At 42.9% G+C, this 23,534-nt stretch overlaps 2 protein-coding genes across 4 annotated transcripts in view; one reads left to right on the forward strand and one right to left on the reverse strand.

Annotated features, from left to right (window-relative positions):
• The window catches only part of FLRT1 (fibronectin leucine rich transmembrane protein 1), a 320,213-nt gene extending 318,341 nt beyond the window's left edge, over positions 1-1,872 (reverse strand). For both annotated transcript variants that reach the window (XM_077287613.1, XM_077287614.1), the window contains exon 1: positions 1,665-1,872. The gene's annotated coding sequence lies outside the window, so the exon portion shown is untranslated. The remainder of the gene's footprint in view (positions 1-1,664) is intronic.
• The window catches only part of MACROD1 (mono-ADP ribosylhydrolase 1), a 1,026,736-nt gene that overhangs the window by 836,647 nt on the left and 166,555 nt on the right, over positions 1-23,534 (forward strand). For both annotated transcript variants that reach the window (XM_077287616.1, XM_077287617.1), the window contains exon 4: positions 8,513-8,542. In XM_077287616.1, the coding sequence (XP_077143731.1) occupies positions 8,513-8,542 (30 nt within the window). The remainder of the gene's footprint in view (positions 1-8,512; positions 8,543-23,534) is intronic.

Here is a 23,534-nt window from a genome sequence, read left to right on the forward strand (position 1 = left end):
CATAGTGACATCACACAGCGTTGTGTGCCATTAGTAGTGTCAGTGACATCACACAGCGTTATGTGCCATTAGTAGTGTCACATAGTGACATCACACAGCGTTATGTGCCTTTTATAGCATCACATAGTAACATCATACAGCCTGATGTGCCATATATAGCATCATAGTGACATCACACAGCGTTGTGTGCCATTAGTAGTGTCAGTGACATCACACAGCGTTATGTGCCATTAGTAGTGTCACATAGTGACATCACACAGCGTTATGTGCCATTAATAGTGTCACATAGTGACATCACACAGCGTTATGTGCCATTAATAGCATCACAGTAACATCATACAGCCTGATGTGCCATATATAGCATCATAGTGACATCACACAGCGTTATGTGCCATTAGTAGTGTCACATAGTGACATCACACAGTTATGTGCCATTTATAGCATCACAGTAACATCATACAGCTTGATGTGCCATATATAGCATCATAGTGACATCACACAGCGTTATGTGCCATTAGTAGCATCATATAGTGATATCAATGTCATTAATAACATTGCATAGTGACATCACGCAGTGTTATGTTCATTCAGCGGTGTAATAGTGACATTACAATGCATTATGCGCCATTAACAACATCACATAGTGACATCACACAGCGTTATGTGCCATTTATAACATCACAGTGACATCACACAGCATTATATGCCAAATATAGCAACATATAGTGACATCACACAGCATTATGTGCCATTTATAGCACACAGTGACATCACAAAGGGTGATGTGCCATTACTAACACATAGTGACATCACACAGCGCACCATTTTCTGCCTGTGCCATTCAATATTCTAATGAACAGCGTGCACTGACTGACAAAGGACCCCCATGGGAATCACACCCTTCTCTATCAGGACAGTGGCACTTCATGTACCTCTCTGGCCGCACTATGCTCACATACATACAGTACACTCCGCTGGACACATACACCAGAATTGCAAAAAACTGTATTTGCACATTTATGGCGGCGTGCCCATAGACTACATTGAACAAGACGTAGTAAAATGCTTTTTCTTACATACAGAGAATATTTAAAGACACACAATTAGATATAAACCTAACTTAGGAAGCATAGTTAATCATGTTTTTTTTTTCGCCTTCCCCTCCAAAAAAAATAAAAGTATAACAGATTTTTTTCTTCCATATATGTTTATTCTCAATGTGAGCTGCGTCTTTGTCTATATCGTATGCGGTTTTATTGAATTTGGTGGGAAAGTAAGGTTTGCACCCTCTACATTTCCCCAAAGAGTTGGCAGCGAAATCCGAGGGGGTAGTTGGTTCAAGAAAAACTAGGTGGGGGAAAAAAAGATACTTAAAAAAAATAATAACCCAGCCTGCCAGGAGCACTGATATAATGGCATTTACAGAAGAGCATACATGGCATTGCAGTGCCCACATACAGGTGCCAGTGCACTTAGCTGGCAGCACCACAAGTTATCGCCGTCACTCTCTGCAGGGCACCAATGCATTGGAGACCACATAAAGCTGGCAGAGAAGCCTGGCACAGGCAGTGGGTACAGGCTACAGCCACACACCCTGGCACTGCTATATGCCCTCTAAATACCGCACCTTCCCCGCATTTACATCATGCACATATCCATCTCACCTGCAACCTGGCGATCCTGCGTGCAAAGTCGGGCGATATGTTCGCGATATTCCACTCAATGCAGGCGCCGGGCACAATGCAGCAAGTCACCGACGAGCACAATATGGGCGCACCCCAATGTCTCCCAATTCTCCCCCCCCTACAGGGGCCACAGATGCCGGAGAAGATGCTGATGGAGGTGAGGGGCAGCGAGCGAGCACTGTGGTACTGGCGCTGGAGGAGAGGAGGGACCTGAGGAGGAGGGAGAACGAGGGAGAGGCGGAGGGATGAGGAAGGCGGGAAACATGCGAGGAGAAGGCACAGGCTGCTACAGTCACTCACCTCAGCAGTGTATAAATCACCCACAGCCATGGCAGCAGCTCCTCAGTCCTGTGTCTGACACTTACAGGGGGGCTTCTCTTTTATAAATCACCTGACATTATTAGCAAAATACCCACAGAAGCTCAGGACGCAGTTCACACAGTTTTTTGGGAGAATTTTTAAGCGAATCTACCTCAAAATCTCTGGGAAAACTCTGCCTATACAATTCAATTAAAAATCCAGTTTGCTGTTTGTACAAGACTTTTTTTTAACTTTTTTTTTTTTTCTTAATCACAACAGGGTTTTGAAGGTGGAGTTTTTCAAGAGGAATCCACTTCAGAAAACCCCTTTTTTGTTTTGTTTTGGAGGTGTGTTTTTTTTCCCCCGCACTTGGTGTTTTGCAGCCTTTTGATTTCATAGTGAAAAGGTTGGAGCAAATTCCATGAGAAACTTTACCTCAAAGAAATCACAACAATCTTTTTTTTTTCCCCCCCAACAACGAAGTTTTCAAAACCTTGACGGGGCAAAAATAAATAAAAAAAAAAAAACAACTCGGATGAGCAGCAGACAAAAATTTCTATGAAACGGGAAGAGTTTTCAAACAGTATTTCAATTGGTATTTTTTAAGAGAACTTTAGAGCTGGTCTGCTTCAGAATCCTAAAAAAAACTCTTTAGAAACTGTGTGAACCAAGCCTTTACTCCTTAAGGCCGGTTTCACACGTCAGTGGCTCCGGTACGTGAGGTGACAGTTTCCTCACGTACCGGAGCCACTGACACACGTAGACACATTGAAATCAATGCATCTGTGCAGATGTCATTGATTTTTTGCGGACCGTGTTTCCGTGTGCCAAACACGGAGACATGTCAGTGTTCGTGGGAGCGCACGGATTACACGGACCCATTAAAGTCAATGGGTCCGTGTAAAACACGTACCGCACACGGACGTTCTCCGTGTGCAGTCCCTGTGCCGTGCAGGAGACAGCGCTACAGTAAGCGCTGTCCCCCCACATGGTGCTGAAGCCGCCATTCATATATTCTCTGCAGCAGCGTTTGCTGTAGAGAAGATATGAATAATCCTTTTTTTTTTGTTTCTCGTGTTTAACATAAAGATCCATGTCCCCACCCCCCTCCCATCCCCTGTGCGCCCGCCCGCTGTTATTAAAATACTCACCCGCCTCCCTCGCAGTGTCCTGTCCTGGCCACAGCTTCTCCTGTATGCGGTCACGTGGGGCCTTCCATTACAGAAATTAATATGCGGCTCCACCCCTATGGGAGGTGGAGCCGCATATTCATGCCTGTAATCGGCGGCCCCACGTGACCGCTCATACAGTAGAAGGTGCGGCCAGGACAGGAAGCAGCGCCAGCGAGGGAGCCGGGTTAGTATTTTAATAACAGCGGGCGGGCGCACAGGGGGTGGGAGGGGGGTGGGGACATGGATCTTTATGTTAAACACGAGAAACAAAAAAAAAAAAAGGATTATTCATATCTTCTCTACAGCAAACGCTGCTGCAGAGAAGATATGAATGGCGGCTTCAGCACCACGTGGGGGGGACAGCGCTTATCTCTAGCGCTGTCTCCTGCACGGTGCGTGTGGTACCCAGTCGGCACACGGGCGGCACACGTGTGCCACACTGATGTGCCACAGAAACGCACAGGCACACGGACACGGATAATTCCGGCACCGATTTTTCCGGTACCGGAATTATCTGGACGTGTGGGACTGCCCTAAGGAGGCTTTTTTAACAATTTTCAGCAATTTTTGGAGTAGAATCTTTTTAAAAACCATGAAGAGTTCAAAAACCATAACTTTTGATTGCATAGTTTCTTCTCCAAGGACTCCAAAAAGAATTTTTGAGCATTTTCACACCTTTTTTTTTTTTGCATAAAAAGCCATCTCTAGTGCCTCCAGGGTCACAAGCCCAAATGTATCTTATGTTACCACATCACCCCATACACACCGGGTCGGTGTTCGCACCCAAGGCCCACTCGGCCCCCCAGGCTTCCATTGGCGACTTGTGCATTTAGAGTATGGGCACTCAATATCATTTTCAGGCGGATTACTCCTGGAGCCCACTTGAAGAAGCGCTAAAAAAAAAGTTTCTAAAAGAGTGAACATATCCACTGTAATGTCAAAACAACTTGCTGTGCACATATTCTGTCTTTTGTCACTTCTTTTATCCACTTCAACCTTCCAAAGCCCAGAGGCTAAATAAAAGTGGTGACTGGCTCATTCTTTTGGCAGCTTTTGCTTGGAAGCCACCATTATTTTATATATAGGGTGCAAAAAAAAATGTCGCCGCAAAAGATGTCCAAAAAAAGCACCAAAAATGACTCTTCAGATAAAATACCACCGGCGTTTTTTCTGAAGCATTTTTATACAGCAAAAATGATGCATCTAAAAGATGCGACTTCCAATACCTTTAGGTCAGTTTCACATGTCAATGGAATGGAGATTGTGATTGCATGACAATACCCAGGACAACATTGCCAGATCTCCTTCTATCGTAGGTATATATGAGGCAGTGAGCTCAGGTCAGGAGACCCGACAATCTGTGGTCTGAGAATCTCTAAAAGGGCTCGCTCATAAGTTTTGTAGGATAGCACTTGGAGTGCATCCAATTCGGCATGAGATAAAAAAAAATAGTTGCTCTGCAAATCAGAGCATGTACTCCCCTTTCAAGTGTATGGGTGCGTGTAAAACATCAGGGTGCACTCAGATGTCATCATACTGCAGTCCAATTTACAGGAATACAGACAATGAAGAAGATGGAGAACTTAAGTTCTCCATCTTCTCCACACCTGTAATTCTCTGAGAATCGGATCACAGTAAACGGACTCTCGGCTCAAACTCTGATCAGAGTCATTACCATAATCGATCCGATTTTCTCTTGTGTGAAAGCCCAAATATTTTTACTTTGGTCTATTTTATAAGCACCAGCTGGAAACAATACCTCCTCAGTAATGGGTTAAGGGGAAATTTTGATGGCCATGGCCCATTTGGTGGCATTTTTTGGTCATCGACGCTCGTTAGCTCATCTTTCCATTGCCGCTACGTCAAGGTAAAAAAAAGTGACCTATCTATAATTACTAGTATACATACAGTCCGCAGAGAAGCCTCGAAGGACTTAATTACTATTACAATGAACTATCATGTAATTATTCTAATATAATTATTTTTAATATAATAAAAGTAATATACCTTATACAGTTGTACCATTAACAGAGGCATGACTGTGACAACCTCTAATTCACTTTAATTAAATAAGATCTGCCACAAGATCATCAGACGCCATAAATATAAATTAATGTAATGGCCATTTCTTAGAAGTGTTGTACAGGAGGAAGGCTGATGCTTTATGTTAAGGCTACCTATATGTTATAACATATGCATATTAGGGGCTGGTTTCAGGTGCAGCTGCATAAAATATATATTTGGCATTCTGTCATATTTATAAGGCGTTCTGCCCACACATAAATTATTGAGAGTCTTATACATATGGCTGAAAACCTTAAATTACATTCACTGTTGCTTCACCGACACTCACTATGGCTACCCCCGTGGCTATTTTCACAAGCATGAATGCAAAAATAAAAAAATACATGCAATTTTAAATATACAGTAGCTCCATGCAATTATCATTATTTCTGAATTTGATAAAATAAATGAATTCTATAATATTTCACTGAAACTAGGAAGTAAATATCCAGATGTCTGTCTGTACACACTTGAATTATATGACCTTACAATTATGTACTGTATGTATCACATTTCAGAAAAAAATTGCATGGAATCATAATTCAATTTTTTTTTGTATCACCATCGTATTAAGTTTTATTGATTACATTGTATTCCTTTAATCTTTTCTTCCAAGGCGTTCATTCATTGTGAGCAGCACGTTGGCTCAGTGGTTTGCACTGTTCAAATCCCACCAAGGACAACATCTGCCAGGAATTTGTATGTTCTCCCCGTGTTTGCGTGGGTTTCCTCCAGGTTGTCTAATTTCCTCCCACATTCCAAAGACATACTGATAGGAAATTCAAATTGTGTGCCCCCAATGGAGACAGTGACGATGATGTCTGTAAAGCGCTGTGGAAATCAGCGGCGCTATATAACCTAGTAAAAAAATAAATAGAATCTAAATAGTGAGATCTTTAAATAAGCAAAGATTTTTTTCTATACCACCAGCATAGCAGTTTGTGATATTTTACTCTTCTATGATAAAGGTACAGAGTCACAATATAATCAGAAGACGTTAACATGTTGGATAAAGTTTTGTGATTAATGAGCTCTTCCTGATATGTGGCCGTATACAATGATCACTTACCAGCCCCATTGCTGCATCAGGCTATGATATCGCAGTGTGTATGGCTAGCTTTGTTTATCATCCCTCTACATCTAGCTTCAAAGAGCTGCAAAATATGTTGCAACTTTGCTTGTGACTTTTAGCCCTTCTGCGCCATTTAATGCACAACTCTATAAAATTGTCTTAGGCTAGGTTCACATTGCGTTAGGGCAATCCGTTTAGCGCTAGCGGATTGCGCTAACGCAATGTATTTTTAGGGGTCGCGTTTGGGGTTCGCGTTAACGTCCCCGCTCTCGCAGATCCCCGATCTGCGAGAGCGGGGAACGGACCTCGGGCGCGCCACGGACACTGCAAGCAGCGTCCGAGGCGCGCCACAAAAGAATGGCACATCGCTAGCGCGAGCCGAAAAAGGCACGCGCTAGCGATGCGCTTCAGGCAAAAAGAACATTGCTGTCAATGGGTGCGCTAACGGACCCGTTGCACGGCGTTAATTGCGACATTTTCGCCGTGCAACGCTGTCCGTTAGCGATCACCCAAAAACGAAATGTGAACCTAGCCTTAGATTGTAGCTGACATCTACAAGAACTCATAGCTGGCTTATATTTCAGTTTCTAGTGCATGAACCGCCCTCTGAAAGAGTTTGTCCAAATCACAAAACTATATGTGCCTGCCGGACTCACATCAATCATTCATGCTCCACGCATCGTACCCTGTCGGACTCCTGGCTTCTTCTTCTGTCAGGAGGAAGGGGAATTGTGACCGGTGCAGCAAATCAATGGCCGCTGATGGGTTGCAACCTGCACATGCTGTGCGAGTTGGAACCGAGATCGTTTCTTCCCACTTAGATGAAAGGTAAAGTCTGCCTTTCTGAGCCACTGAGTGGCTGCCGCGGGCACATTGCAACCCTTTCCCACCACCCATCACTGGAAGAAGCAAGGAGACCAGCAAGTGACACAGTGAGGGGATAAGGAGGAGAAAAATCTATATGGTAGGGTTTTATTTTTACCATCACCATGAGCCCATTTTGAATGTGTTAATTACTTGTATGTAGTCAGGGTATATGCTTTAGGGCTTCTGCAGACGGTCGTATTGTCGGTCTGAGTGCGATCCAACACAACATCGGACCAATGTTAGTCTATGGGGCCATGCACATGTCCTTTTTTTTCCTCTTTTTTTTTTCCTCTTTTTTTTTTCCTTGGACAGAGCCGCTCCAAGGGAACAAATCGCTACATGCCCGAGTTTGATCCAATATTCAGATCGCACCCAGACGTGCAAGTCAATGAGTTAGTGGGAAACAACAGACTAAGTGAGGTCCGATTTCTGCACTCTGACACAATGGAGAAGATGGAGACATTTTTTTTCTCCATCTTCTCCTTATCCAAGAGAATCGGAGCACACTGTGATTACACTCCAATCAGAGTTTGATTAGAGTGTCATTTACGTAATTGCCCATTTCTTTCAAATGAGACAATCTACTGCCGTCTATTCGAGCCCAAACAGTGCATCTTTGTGGTTGATAGACCACGACTGATCATCTAAGTTGCTTACTTTGGAGCAGATCCAGTGAGTTAACCAAAAGGGAAATGTTGGATACTGCAATACTTAAAGCCCCCCAGTCAGAGATTCAGGGGTCATTCAGTAGGCACTATTGTGCACTATGATGGTTTTCTGCCTTGGTGACTGATTCATTATAAGGAATCTAATCCCCATGGTGCCATAATAGATTGTAAGCTTTGTCGGACAGGTGCTATAGGTCTATTTATCTATATTCCGTTTATATATTTAGTCAGGTAGCTATGTAATCCTTAGGGGAATCGCACCTTCCTTTTTTTTTCCCATCTTTCTCGTGATCCCACTTTCCCATGTCACTTTATCTTACTTAGCTCTCGGTGCTCATGTAACAAACGATGTGCCCTCCAGTGCTGGGAATAAGGGATCTATCACTAATTATACCCCAGACACTCAGAAGAAAGAGGGGATGCATGGAAACTAGGCGAGAGAAATGGATGCAGGGAAAACATTATTAAAACATTACTGAAGTCTGGATTTAACCTTTAGCTGCTACTTGGTCAGCAACACTTTAAATGACTCTAGAGTTCCTTCTCCCTGAAGCAATAAACAGATTACGACTTTGTGTTAAATAAAAAGAAGGCTTTTGTGATGATTTCTACAGACGTCTAATAATAATTTCTTTTTTCTCTCTCTCTTTTTTTCCACCCCATCCATCGCCCTCTCTCCTTTAGCAAACAGTACTCTTCTGGGAGGAGGAGGAGGTAAGTCTATGTTTGTCTTCTGCTCCCTGGGAGACTCTTTACATTTTCTACATGCAGCTTACAGCAATATACAACCCCAGCTGTCAACTGCATTTCCATCTACAGTTTATTAGGGAAAATGGATTTACAAAGCATTTATCCAGGTGTATTCATTCACAACACTCAAATACAATAATACAGTACTGTGCAAAAGTTTTAGGCAGGTGTGGAAAAAATGTTGCAAAGTAAAAATTTAAGTGTTAATAGTTTTATCAATTAACATAATGAAAAGTGAACGAACAGAAGAGAAATCGATTTCAAATCTTTGCCTTAGGTACACTTGCACATAGTTTTTTGGAAGGAACTTGGTAGGGAGTTTGTTCCAAACATCTTGGAGATCCAACCACAGATCTTGTGTGAATGCAAGATTGCGGAGAGGAGCTTACTCACAAACTAGTTCAGGTTTAGTAGCTGCTGCCCTAGCTTAAATTAAAGACATCTATTGATGAGAAGTCTTTAGGGTCCCTTTATATTGAAATTCAATAGCTCTAAGCTGACCATACACGTTGGATGTATATTGGTTCTTTGTGTCTCCCAACGAACCCCAGATATCAGGAGCAATGATGATCGGGCAGTTGAAAACCAATCGACCGGTCATTTTGTTTTTACGGAGATACGTCTATGCTAGGGGAGTCTGGTAGCATTTAACTTCACTCCTTCTGCCAAAAAAACACATGCAAGAAGAGCCTAGCTAAGTTTGCATAATTATGGAGGGGTCGGGAGAGATAGCAGTCGGCCATACTTATATTTCTACCTAGACAAGACACCGACACTCAACTACATGTAAACTTATCCTACTAAATATGATACACAAGATATTTCCCATAGTATATTGATATTTCACCCTAAAAAGGAATGGCTAAGAACTAGTATAAATCACCTAAAGTGTCAGGCTTATGATAGGGGGGATTGTGTTGAGTAGACAGCTGATGGTGCGATGTTAATTGTTAGCGTTTGGTAATGCTGTACTGTATGACCTCTCTTATTTTTATGTGTTCATTAATTTTATAATCCTCTATGTTGTGATAATGAAGATAACGGTTGATGTGTGTCCTAAGTAAAACAGTTCATTATTCCACTGAATACTGAATGACTCTGCTGAAATCTTCAACAGGGTCTTGGATTTTACTCTAGAATATTTGAGACGTCAAACAGTATTCAGTCTCTTTTAATTATATCTATTTGGAAGACTACATATGACTGTTGGTCCAGCTTCTACATAGTTGTACAATGGTATGAATATATGGGAAGCATCACTAAAAACTGTTTGGATGACTTTCAGAACTTTATCAGAGCCAGAACAGCAACACAAAAAAGCAGACTTACGTAAAGCAAATCACTATATAAATGCCTTAGCAGGATGCGGGCGACCCCCAGGATAAAGGTGGGGGGCAGCACAGGTGTAAAATACCAATAATGCAGCCACTCACAAACCTACCACAGTTGGAAGGAGTGGCAGCCTAGTATTATAAATGCACGCAGATAAGGCTTACATAGGGTGTCAGTCACTCAAGTAGGTGTGGTGCACAAAATCTGGCTTACAGCCAGGGGCGTAACGATCATGGTTGCAGAGGGGGCGACTGCTACAGGCCCTGTGCGGGAGACGGCGGGGCTCACCGACCTCAGCGCCTACTTCAGCTGGATGTGTGTCTGAGGACATGTATACCAGAAAGGGGACCAGAATTGGGGAAATATATACCAGGATGGGGAACATACTGTATGTATCAAGATGGGCCCAGACTGGAGGACATATATACCAGGATTGAGAACATATATACCAGGAACAGGCCCAGGATAAGGAACATAGATACCAGTAAGAGGCCTATGATGGGGGACGTATATACCAGGAAGGAGCCCAGGATGGGGGATATTACTACATATTGAAAGGGGGAGCGAACACGTATGTCTTTATAGGATATTATGCCTGATGAAGAGACCTGAGTAGTCTCGAAAGCTTGCTTTTTTAGGATTTAGAGTGCTACAAGGGCCCTTACATCTGACCAACATGCAGGGGGACCCAGGTCCAAATTTTGCACCGCGGCCCATCGGGCTTTAGCTACGCCATTGCTTACGGCATATTGATGACGCCCATCATTTTAAAACAGGCGGGCTGCCCAGTACTATATAAGTGCACTCTACAAAGTCAGAACCCCTTTTTATCCAGCCAACTCTTATGAGGACTAGCTGCATCCTGAATAAAAAGAGAAATCTGCAAAATGCCTGCTAAGGAATTTGTGTTGTGTTTTGCGGTAAGTAACGCCACTTCTTTTGGAGAGCTGGGTACTATCCCATTCTGTACAAGCTGTAATGGCAGCTATATTGGTTGTCACTCAACGCAACTGATACAGATGTAATTAAAAAGACAAAGTAGACAATCCAACATCCTTTTATGGTAAAATCCATAAATGATTTTTTAAACTTATATTAAAATTACATAGGCCATAAGAAAAAAATAAAAAATTACCACTTTTGACCTGTATTAAGAAACAAGTAAATAGGAATTGCAGTAACTTAGAGGACACCTCAAGGACTTTTATTTGCTACCTTTTTCTTGTATATGGTGAAATGCTTTATAGGGAAGTACAATTCTCATAAAATATACCTCTAAATGTTTAAGGAAAAGCTTATTTAACCACTCTCTGTAGGCATAAGGCATTATTCTAAACGTACCATCATCGCAGTCAGAAACACAAGTTAGAGATTTGGAAATGTTTCCCAATCTTGAAGGCTATAACATTTTTCAGTATCTGACAACCTGAATTAGCATATTGAAATCCAGCGGAATAACACATCACAATTCATCATAATAAAGGGATGATATAACTGCGATGGAACAGGAGACGTAATGAAAACATATGGTGCTTAGGTGGCATCAGGAAGTAGATCTAGATGCATATATTACACAGCCTTATTGGCAAGTTGTGAAACGCGCCAGTCTTGTTGATGTAAGCATTAACTAGGGTTAAAATCGTTCGTCTAGTCCTGACTTGCCCATAGGTCATAACAGGGTACAGGGAATATATGTAGAATTTTTCCCTGTTGTGACCTCATTGTTGCTGGACCTTGTAGAATTAAAAAGGACAAGACACACATAGTTTTTGCTACAGGGCAAAGGAATCTGTCAGTGAGAGATAACCGCCATCTCAGCAAAGATCCAGATGGTTCAATAAAGCAACAGTACGACTTGCATTCAGAAGTACATCTTTGAGCATACATCTTCAAAATCGCCTCATTGTGAACACTCACAAGTGCTAAGTGTTTGATATACATGACCTATGATGCACATTTGCTGGGGACCCACTTTGTGTATTAATGTGAGATGATGATGACTCCATTGCATTACTCTGAGGATGATCAATAATTTATTTACCTGAATGTGAAAATATTTTTTTTCTGAGAAAATTGAACTTACTTCTTTTCAGTGTAATCCCACTTGACTTCAACATACTTATTCCATTTCTCCTCCAGTGATCGGATGCCCTCAGAATAGAAGTAGACTTCTTGCTGCTGCAAGAACCGGTTACTGCCTCTTTGACTGTATTATTAGAAAATCACAGCCTACACAGAAAGTTCTTCAGGTTCCGATGCAGAAAGTAATCACTGGGAGCTAGGTTTGGACTGTAGGGTGAATGGTTAAGCTCCATGATGCCGCATTCCCTGATGGCAGCTTGTGATTTGCCAGACATGTGAGCTGGCACATTGTCGTGAAGCAGCAACACATCTGCCGACAACCTCCCACCGCATTTCTTTTTGGTGGCCTCACATAATTCCTTTATTGTTAAATCATAGGTATCTGCGGAAATTGTTGCCTTGTGTTACATGAATTCTAGTAATAAAACCCCTTCTGTATTTCCATAAAATGTTGGCATGATCTTTCCAGCTCACTGCTGGATGCAAAATTTCTTTAGAGTTGATGACCTCTTATGCTTTCATTGCATGGACTCATGGTCTCAAGATCGTGGTGGTGGGCCAAGTTTCATCATCTGTAAAAATTTGAGATGACGTCTAAAAGGATGATTCTTGCATATGGTGATGATGCACGTTCCTACTGCCAAGTAAAATTTTGGGTCAAGAAGTTTAAATATGGTAGGGAAGCAACTGAAGAAAATCCCCCATTCAGGACGACATGTAGAAGCATCTTGAACGGAAATTTGCCTTGAAGTGAAGGCCTTGATTTTGGAAGATCGTCAGGTCAAAGTCAGTGTTATAGCTCATGAATTATGCATTTCAGTCAGCACAGTTTCCCCTATCATTCATGATGTTTCGATGATGTCAAAGGTTAGTTCCAGGTGGATGCTACGAATGTTGATGCTTGAGGAAAAAGCATGTCGCCAGCAACTAAGCTAAGATAATTTAGACTTGCTTAGATAAAATCTAGAAGGCTTCTTTTCAAGGAGTTTAATCAAGAAACAAAGCTCCTGTCACGGTTCCACCCTTCAGGGTGTCTGGGATGCAGTTACTGACAGCTTGGCCATCCAATCTGGTACAGGGGCGTGCTGAGCTGTGAATGTGTTGATTGACAGCTTAACTATCCAGTCTGAGACTGAGAGACGTTGGCTGTCTCCATGTGTTCATTATTCCAGTTAATTGCCATGCTCCTTAACTGAGCTGTCTCCCAGAACGCTGCCAGATGTACATTCAGCATGTGAGGTTTGTGCTTTCCCATGCCTTGAGTTCTGTATGCTTGATCTGTTGCCTGACCTTGGACTTCATTCTGACCATCCACCTGTTGAGCTCTGATCCGTTATCCTCCCGGTACTCTGACCTCGGAACATTACCTGACTATGCTTTTGTCTCTTCCTTCTGTTTGTGACGTACCCTCTTGGCTTCCGACCTTGGACTCCTTGACCACTCTGACTCACGGCTTGGCCGTGAGAAGTGACTAGCGTCACAGCTCCAAATCCCTCACTTTATTTGTAAAGCCGCACTGTACTGCACTTGCCATCCTGTCACTTCCAGTGCTTTTATCAGACTGAACATCTGCAGTGCCAGTTGCATATGCAGACATGTGTCAACATGCATATAAAAGCTCAGCCCACTAACACTTACAAAACATGTTGTGGTGCATAACTTATTGACAGTATTATTCTTACTGTCAAAGTACAGTTTCCGAAACTGTAAAACCCCATTAGTGTGGCACGCAAGATGACAGTAGTCTAAAATTCATGCTTCTCTATCATACCCATAATAGTCAGAAGCGCATCCAAAATTGACCAATAGTACAAAAATGTCTTGTAAAAAAAATAAAGTGCTGACATCGTAACATGGAATCTCAGAAAGGAGAGGAACAAAAGTGAGAAAACGTAACGGCGTTATTGCTATAGGGTAGCAGAGCACTTGTGAGTGTTCACAGCCTTGTAGCAATGTAGGAGCTTCCCATCTTTAATCATGCCATGCATAAGGCAGAACCGAAATGTATCAGATTTCCAGACGTATCTTGTAATATGAATATTATATACTTTGCATATGAGACTAGGTTTATTACTAGATCAAGGCTTTATAAATGTAATAAATTAAGTAAAAATAAATGTAATTTTTTGCAAATATTCTGTCCAACAGGGAAATATGAATGAAAAGAGTAAGAATTTCTTTTAAGGTTTTATAATAAACTCCTTTGAGAGCACAGCTATGCCCCAAGTACTACAATTTAAGCTTTCTACTGGCGTTCAGCCTTCACTCCAGCTAATTCAGTGTGTCTTCTACTTTTTTTTTTTAAATATAGCCGTAGCTGAAATGCAAGTAAGCTTGTGAAAAGTGGAATTATTTGAAGATAAATTACAGATGATTTCAGACCCATTGCCATTTTTATTTTGCTTTGCACTTTACTATTCTAGACGGTCAGATTTGCATAAGAACATACAGTCAATAAATTGGACTGGAGGGGACATATATCTCAGAAAATATGTACTTTCATGCTACCAACTTTTTTATTGCCCCAATCCAATTAAAGAGAAAAGAAATAAAGCAACTTTTCAAATACTCTTGATATGGCACTTTTTTTTTAGTACATAGTTCCTATTCAGATGTAAGCATCTCCATGGCTACAGTTAGCAAAACTATGAACAATAGTCTGATCCTACATTCATACTTTCTACTCTATCCCTTATGTCCTGCTACGTTAACGTTAGTAGGTTAGTATGTTGTATGAGAATTAAGGAAAGGTTAGAAATATTTAGAGGACACATGAAAAAGGTGTTAGGCCATCATACTGCTCAATTTCGACTTAGTGATATCCTGCAGCCCATTGTGCAGTAGGTACAGAGACATGTAAAAGTTTGGGCACTCCTAGTCAAAATTAATGTTATTGTGAACAGTTAAGAAAGTTGAAGATAAAATTATCTGTAAAAGGCATAAAGTTAAAGATGACACATTTCCTTTGTATTTTAGGGAGAAAAAAAATTATTTTCATCTTTTACATTTTAAAAAATAAAAAAAGGAAAATGGGCCAATGCAAAACTTTGGGCACTCTGCATGGTTAGTACCTAATAGCACCCCTTTTTGAAAATATCACAGCTTGTAAAGACTTTTTTAGCGAGCCAAGAGTCTTTCAATTCTTGTTTGAGGGATTTTCATTCATTCTGCCTTGGAATATTCTTCCAGTTCTGTGAGATTCCTGGGTCAGCTTGCATATACTGTTATTTTGAGGTCTAGCCACAGATTTTAAATAGTGTTCAGATCAGGGGACTGTGAGGGCCATTGTAAAACCTGTAGCTTGCGCCTTTTAAGGTCGTGTATTGTCGATTTCGACATGTGTTTAGGATCATTTGTTGAAGCCATCCTCTTTTCAACTTCAGCTTTTTTACAGATGGTGTTATGTTTGCATCAAGAATTTGTTGAAATTTCATTGAATACATTCTTCCCTCTACCCGTGAAATGTTCCCCGTGCCATTGGCTGCAGCACAACCCCAAAGCATGATTTATCCACCCCTATGCTTAACGGTTGGCAAGATGTTCTTTTCCTGAAATTCTGAGCCCTTTTTTCTCCAAACCTACCTTTGATCATTGTTGCCAAAGAGTTTTATTTTAACCTCATCTTTCCACATGACTTTTTTCAAAAATGCCTCAGACTTGTTTAGATGTTCTTTTGCATACTTCTGACTCTGAATTTTATGGTGAGGATGCAGAAGAGGTTTTCTTCTGCTGACTCTTCAATGAAGGCCATATTTGTGCAGGTGTCTCTGGACAGTAGAACAAATTTTGAACAAGGAGGGCACCTTAATCATTGTAGATCATTGGGCGTTATGCCCAATTTAGAATCCTGAAACCCATAGAACACAGAGGCATAATATATCACAAGGATCACTCAAAAGAATGTGTAAAAATAATTACTCTTTATTGACATACATAGCAATGTAATACTAAAACCATTTAAAACCAGAAAAATCACACCCAAGAATACATGCCCATAATAGGGTAATCAGCCCTGTCCAACTCTTTTTGTTCCTGGTGTAGTGTGCGTCTGAATCACCGCAAATGAAAAAAATATATATATATGCCTAAAATACAAAGGAAATGTGTTATCTTTAACTTTAAACCTGTTAGAGATCATTTCATCTTCAACTTGCTTAACTGTTCACAATAACAGTAATTTTTGACCAGAGTTGCCCAAACTTTAACATACCACTGTATTTACTGTATTTAAAGGAAACCTGTCACCCCCAAAATCGAAGGTGAGCTAAGCCCACCGGCATCAGGGGCTTATCTACAGCATTCTGTTATGCTGTAGATAAGCCTCCGATGTATCCTGAAAGATGAGAAAAAAAGGTTAGATTATGCTCACGCGGGCGGTCCAATCCGATGGGCGTCGCGGTCTGGTCCGGGGCCTCCCATCTTCTTACGAAGACGTCCTCTTCTTGTCTTCACGCTCCGGCGCAGGTGTACTTTGTCTGCCCTGTTGAGTACTGCAGTGCGCAGGCGTCGGGCCTCTCTGACCTTTCCTGGTGCTTGCGCACTGCAGTACTTTGCTCTGCCCTCAACAGGGCAGACAAAGTACGCCGGAGCTGCAGTGTGAATACAAGAAGAGGACGTCATCGTAAGAAGATGTGAGGCCCCGGACCGCGAAGCCCATCGGACCTGGCCGCAGCGGGACCGCCCCTGGGTGAGTATAATCTAACCTCTTTTTCTCATCTTTTAGGATACATCGGGGGCTTATCTACAGCATTCCAGAATGCTGTAGATAAGCCCCTGATGCCGGTGGGCTTAGCTCACCTTCGATTTTGGGGGTGACAGGTTCCCTTTAACTGCGTCTCAAATAGCTTCACAAAGTTTTCTACTTTGTGATTGTCCAGGAAGACCTTAACCACGGCAACAGGCTGTTACAGTCTAGGGAAAAACTTAATAGGTAATACATCTTTTTCCCAATACTGTCTCAATCAAAGGTCAAAGCAGGTATATTCATTCTGCTACAGATAAAAGGGAACCTAGTGGGCAAAGAATTCCCCTAAAGGCTTTTTACTTGAACAGTGACAAATTACTCCATAAGACCCAAGTTGATGTATGATTCCTTCATGTGGTTGTTTTAAGGCTCTCATATGTTCATCTGCACAGAGATCTTGGCCCCTATTCTTTAAACGATTACGCCAGAATTCTGATGGAAATCACTTTAAAAAGGTGCAACATTTTTGCACAACGCAGAGTAAAAATTACCAGTCTTGAGAATTAGGTCCGTCTCGCCTGTAGTATTACTCTTTAGGCTATGTGCACACTGAATCTGTGTACCTAAAACTACAGTATACATCAGGAGCTTTTCCCGATGTATAGTACAACATTGTCATTGGCAAACATTGGCGCAAAGTTTGTCTTTCCAACCACTGGACTGCCACCTTGAATTTAAGGACTCCATACTGGTAACATTTTTTGGGCTATTTAACCCCTTTCTGCCATTGGACGTACTATTCCGTCCATGTGGGGTGGGCCCTAATTCCCAAGGACGGAATAGTACGTCCAGCACAATCGGCCGTGCTCACGGGGAGAGCACGGCCGATCGCGGCCGGGTGTCAGCTGCCTATCGCAGCTGACATCCGGCACTATGTCCCAGGAGCGGTCACGGACCGCCCCCGACACATTAACCCCTGACACACCGCGATCAAACTTGATCGCGGTGTGCCGGCTGTACAGGGAAGCATCGCGCAGGGAGGGGGCTCCCTGCGGGCTTCCCTGAGACCCCCGGAGCAACGCGATGTGATCGCGTTGCTGCGAGGGTCTCTTACCTCCTATCCCGGCAGGCCCCGGATCCAAAATGGCCGTGGGGCTGCATCCAGGTCCTGCAGAGATTACTTCCGGGTGCCGTGCAGGCGCTGGTAAGCCTGCACGACTGTATGTCAGATCGGTGATCTGACAGAGTGCTGTGCAAACTGTCAGATCATCGATCTGTGATGTCCCCCCCGGGACAAAGTAAGAAAGTAAAAAAAAAAATTCCCACATGTGTAAAAAAAAAAGAAGAAAAAAATTCCTAAATAAAGAAAAAAATATATATATTATTCCCATAAATACATTTCTTTATCTAAATAAAAAAAATCAAACGATAAAAGTACACATATTTAGTATCGCCGCGTCCATAACAACCCCACCTATAAAACTATATCACTAGTTAACCCCTTCAGTGAACACCGTAAAAAAAAAAAAAAAAACGAGGCAAAAAACAACGCTTTATTCTCATACCGCCAAACAAAAAGTGGAATAACACGCGATCAAAAAGACGGATATAAATAACCATGGTACCGCCGAAAACGTCATCTTTTCCCGCAAAAAACGAGCTGCCATACAGCATCATCAGCGAAAAAATAGAAAAAGTTATAGTCCACAGAATAAAGCGATGCCAAAATAATTATTTTTTCTATAAAATAGTTTTTATCGTATAGCGCCAAAACATAAAAAAAATGATATAAATGAGGTATCGCTGTAATCGTACTGACCCGAAGAATAAAACTGCTTTATCAATTTTACCAAATGCGGAACGGTATAAACGCCTCCCCCAAAAGAAATTCATGAATAGCTGGTTTTTGGTCATTCTGCCTCACAAAAATCGGAATAAAAAGCGATCAAAAAATCTCCCATACCCGAACATGTTACCAATAAAAACGTCAACTCGTCCCGCAAAAAACAAGACCTCACATGACTCTGTGGAGTCAAATATGGAAAAATTATAGCTCTCAAAATGTGGTAACGCAAAAAATATTTTTTGCAATAAAAAGCGTCTTTCAGTGTGTGACGGCTGCCAATCATAAAAATCCGCTAAAAAACCCGCTATAAAAGTAAATCAAACCCCCCTTCATCACCCGCTTCATTAGGGAAAAATTCAAAAATTTTAAAAATGTATTTATTTCCATTTTCCGGTTAGGACTAGGGTTAGGGCTAGGGTTAGGGTTGGGGTTGGGGCTAGGGTTAGGGTTGGGGCTAGGGTTAAGGCTACAGTTAGGGTTGGGGCTAAAGTTAGGGTTAGGGTTGGGGTTAAAGTTAGGGTTAGGGTTTGGATTACATTTACGGTTGGGAATAGGGTTAGGGTTAGGGGTGTGTCTGGGTTAGAGGTGTGGTTAGGGTTACCGTTGGGATTAGGGTTAGGGGTGTGTTTGGATTAGGGTTTCAGTTATAATTGGGGGGTTTCCACTGTTTAGGCACATCAGGGGCTCTCCAAACGGGACATGGCGTCCGATCTCAATTTCAGCCAATTCTGCGTTGAAAAAGTAAAACAGTGCTCCTTCCCTTCCGAGCTCTCCCGTGCGCCCAAACGGGTTTACCCCAACATATGGAGTATCAGTGTACTCGTAACACATTGGAGAACAACTTTTGGGGTCCAATTTCTCCTGTTACCCTTGGGAAAATACAAAACTGGAGGCTAAAAAATAATTTTTGTGGAAAAAAAAATATTTTTTATTTGCACGGCTCTGCGTTATAAACTGTAGTGAAACACTTGAGAGTTCAAAACTCTCACAACACTTCTAGATGAGTTCCTTAGGGGGTCTACTTTCCAAAATGGTGTCACTTGTGGGTTTTTTTTACTGTTTAGGTACATTAGGGGCTCTGCAAACGCAATGTGACGCCTGCAGACCATTCCATCTAAGTCTGCATTCCAAATGGTGCTCCATCCCTTCCGAGCCCTCCCATGCTCCCAAAGAGTGGTTCCCCCCCACATATGGGGTATCAGCGTACTCAGGACAAATTGGACAATGTCATGATTCTCAATGGCGAGAGAACATAGCCCAGCATATATGAGAACTAGCTCTTGGAAGATGGAAACTATACTGACCATGAACTAAACCTGCCGCACAACTAGAAGTGGCCGGGTAGCATGCCTACGTTTTTTATCCCTAGATGCCCAGCGCCAGCCGGAGAACTACCTAATCCTAGCAGAGGAAAAGACAGTCCTGGCTCACCTCTAGAGAAATTTTCCCAAAAGGCAGACAGAGGCCCCCACATATATTGGCGGTGATTTTAGATGAAATGACAAACGTAGTATGAAAATAGGTTTAGCAAAATCGAGGTCCGCTTACTAGATAGCATGAAGACAGAAAGGGCACTTTCATGGTCAGCAGAAAACCCTATCAAAACACCATCCAGAAATTACTTTAAGACTCTAGCATTAACTCATAACACCAGAGTGGCAATTTCCGCTCACAAGAGCTTTCCAGACACAGTAACGAAACAGCAGCTGTGAACAGGAACAAAATGCAAAAACACACAAGGACAAAAGTCCAACTTAGCTAGGAGTTGTCTAGTAGCAGGAACATGCACAGAAGGCTTCTGATTACATTGTTGACCGGCATGAAACTGACAGAGGAGCAAGGTTATATAGCGACTCCCACATCCTGATAGGAGCAGGTGAACAGAGGGGATGATGCACACAAGTACAATTCCACAAGTGGCCACCGGGGGAGCCCAGAATCCAATTTCACAACAGTACCCCCCCCTCAAGGAGGGGGCACCGAACCCTCACCAGAACCACCAGGGCGATCAGGATGAGCCCTATGAAAGGCACGGACAAGATCGGAGGCATGAACATCAGAGGCAGTGACCCAAGAATTATCCTCCTGACCGTATCCCTTCCATTTGACCAGATACTGGAGTTTCCGTCTGGAAACACGAGAGTCTAAGATCTTTTCCACAACGTACTCCAACTCACCCTCAACCAACACCGGAGCAGGAGGCTCAACGGAAGGCACAGCCGGTACCTCATACCTGCGCAACAATGACCGATGAAAAACATTATGAATCGAAAAGGATGCAGGGAGGTCCAAACGGAAGGACACAGGGTTAAGAATCTCCAATATCTTGTACGGGCCGATGAACCGAGGCTTAAACTTAGGAGAAGAAACCCTCATAGGGACAAAACGAGAAGACAACCACACCAAGTCCCCAACACAAAGCCGAGGACCAACACGACGACGGCGGTTGGCAAAAAGCTGAGTCTTCTCCTGGGACAACTTCAAATTGTCCACCACCTGCCCCCAAATCTGATTCAACCTCTCCACCACAGCATCCACTCCAGGACAATCCGAAGATTCCACTTGACCGGAGGAAAATCGAGGATGAAACCCCGAATTACAGAAAAACGGGGACACCAAGGTGGCAGAGCTGGCCCGATTATTGAGGGCGAACTCCGCCAAAGGCAAAAAAGCAACCCAATCATCCTGATCCGCAGACACAAAACACCTCAAATATGTCTCCAAGGTCTGATTAGTCCGCTCGGTCTGGCCATTAGTCTGAGGATGGAAAGCAGACGAAAAAGACAAATCTATGCCCATCCTAGCACAGAATGCCCGCCAAAATCTAGACACGAATTGGGTCCCTCTGTCAGAAACGATATTCTCCGGAATACCATGCAAACGAACAACATTTTGAAAAAACAGAGGAACCAACTCGGAAGAAGAAGGCAACTTAGGCAAGGGAACCAGATGGACCATCTTAGAGAAACGGTCACACACCACCCAGATGACAGACATCTTCTGAGAAACAGGCAGATCCGAAATAAAATCCATCGAGATGTGCGTCCAAGGCCTCTTCGGGATAGGCAAGGGTAACAACAATCCACTAGCCCGAGAACAACAAGGCTTGGCCCGAGCACAAACGTCACAAGACTGCACAAAGCCTCGCACATCTCGTGACAGGGAAGGCCACCAGAAGGACCTTGCCACCAAATCCCTGGTACCAAAGATTCCAGGATGACCTGCCAACGCAGAAGAATGAACCTCAGAGATGACTCTACTGGTCCAATCATCAGGAACAAACAGTCTACCAGGTGGGCAACGATCAGGTCTATCCGCCTGAAACTCCTGCAAGGCCCGCCGCAGGTCTGGAGAAACGGCAGACAATATCACTCCATCTTTAACCCCTTCACCCCCGGAGCTTTTTCCGTTTTTCCGTTTTCGTTTTTCGCTCCCCTCCTTCCCAGAGCCATAACTTTTTTATTTTTCTGTCAATTTGGCCATGTGAGGGCTTATTTTTTGCGGGACGAGTTGTACTTTTGAATGACATCATTGGTTTTACCATGTCGTGTACTAGAAAACGGGAAAAAAATTCCAAGTGCAGTGAAATTGCAAAAAAAGTGCAATCCCACACTTGTTTTTTGCTTGCCTATTTTGCTAGGTTCACTAAATGCTAAAACTGACCTGCCATTATGATTCTCCAGGTCAGTACGAGTTCATAGACACCTAACATGACTAGGTTCTTTTTTACCTAAGTGGTGAAAAAAAATTCCAAACTTTGCAAAAAAATAAATAAATAAAATTGCGCCATTTTCCGATACCCGTAGCGTCTCCATTTTTCGTGATCTGGGGTCGGGTGAGGGCTTATTTTTTGCGTGCCGAGCTGGCATTTTTAATGATAGCATTTTGGTGCAGATACGTTCTTTTGATCGCCCGTTATTGCATTTTAATGCAATGTCGTGGCGACCAAAAAAACGTAAATCTGGCGTTTCGATTTTTTTTTTTCATTACGCCGTTTAGCGATCAGGTTAATTCTTTTTTTTTATTGATAGATCGGGCGATTCTGAACGCGGCGATACCAAATATGTGTAGGTTGGGTTTTTTTTTTATTGATTTATTTTGATTGGGGCGAAAGGGGGGTGATTTAAAGGGAACCTGTCACCACGTTTTTGGAAGATGGGATAAAAATAGCGTTAAATAGGGGCAGAGGTGGGCGTTACATTAGTGTGTGTGTTATGCGTTTATTACCCACCTAAGTTGCCGAAATAACTTTGCAAAGTCTCCGTTTTCGCCTGTCAATCAGGCTGGTCAGGTCGCATGGGCGTTGTCTTCCCCCAGATTTGGCGTAGTTTTCCGTTGGTGGCGTAGTGGTGTGCGCATGCCCAAAGTCCGGAATCCTCTTCCAGGGGATTTAAAATAGCGCGGTGTTCGTTATTGCATTGGTGATCGGTGGGCGCGGCCATCTTCCTTTGGCCGCGCGTGCGCAGAAGCGGCGCTCTGCTGGCCGCGGCTTCAGGAAAATGGCCGCCGCGATATCCATCTGCGCACGCGCGGCATCCCGCGGCCATTTTCCTGAAGCCGCGGCCAGCAGAGCGCCGCTTCTGCGCACGCGCGGCCAAAGGAAGATGGCCGCGCCCACCGATCACCAATGCAATAACGAACACCGCGCTATTTTAAATCCCCTGGAAGAGGATTCCGGACTTTGGGCATGCGCACACCACTACGCCACCAACGGAAAACTACGCCAAATCTGGGTGAAGACACCACGCCCATGTGACCTGACCAGCCTGATTGACAGGCGAAAACGGAGACTTTGCAAAGTTATTTCGGCAACTTAGGTGGGTAATAAACGCATAACACACACACTAATGTAACGCCCACCTCTGCCCCTATTTAACGCTATTTTTATCCCATCTTCCAAAAACGTGGTGACAGGTTCCCTTTAAACTTTTATATTTTTTTTATTTTTTTCACATTTTTTTTTACTTTTTTTTTTAACTTTTACCATGCTTCTATAGCCTCCATGGGAGGCT

This window comes from Ranitomeya variabilis, chromosome 2, assembly GCF_051348905.1.
Source record: "Ranitomeya variabilis isolate aRanVar5 chromosome 2, aRanVar5.hap1, whole genome shotgun sequence".
Classification (NCBI taxonomy): Eukaryota; Metazoa; Chordata; class Amphibia; order Anura; family Dendrobatidae; genus Ranitomeya; species Ranitomeya variabilis.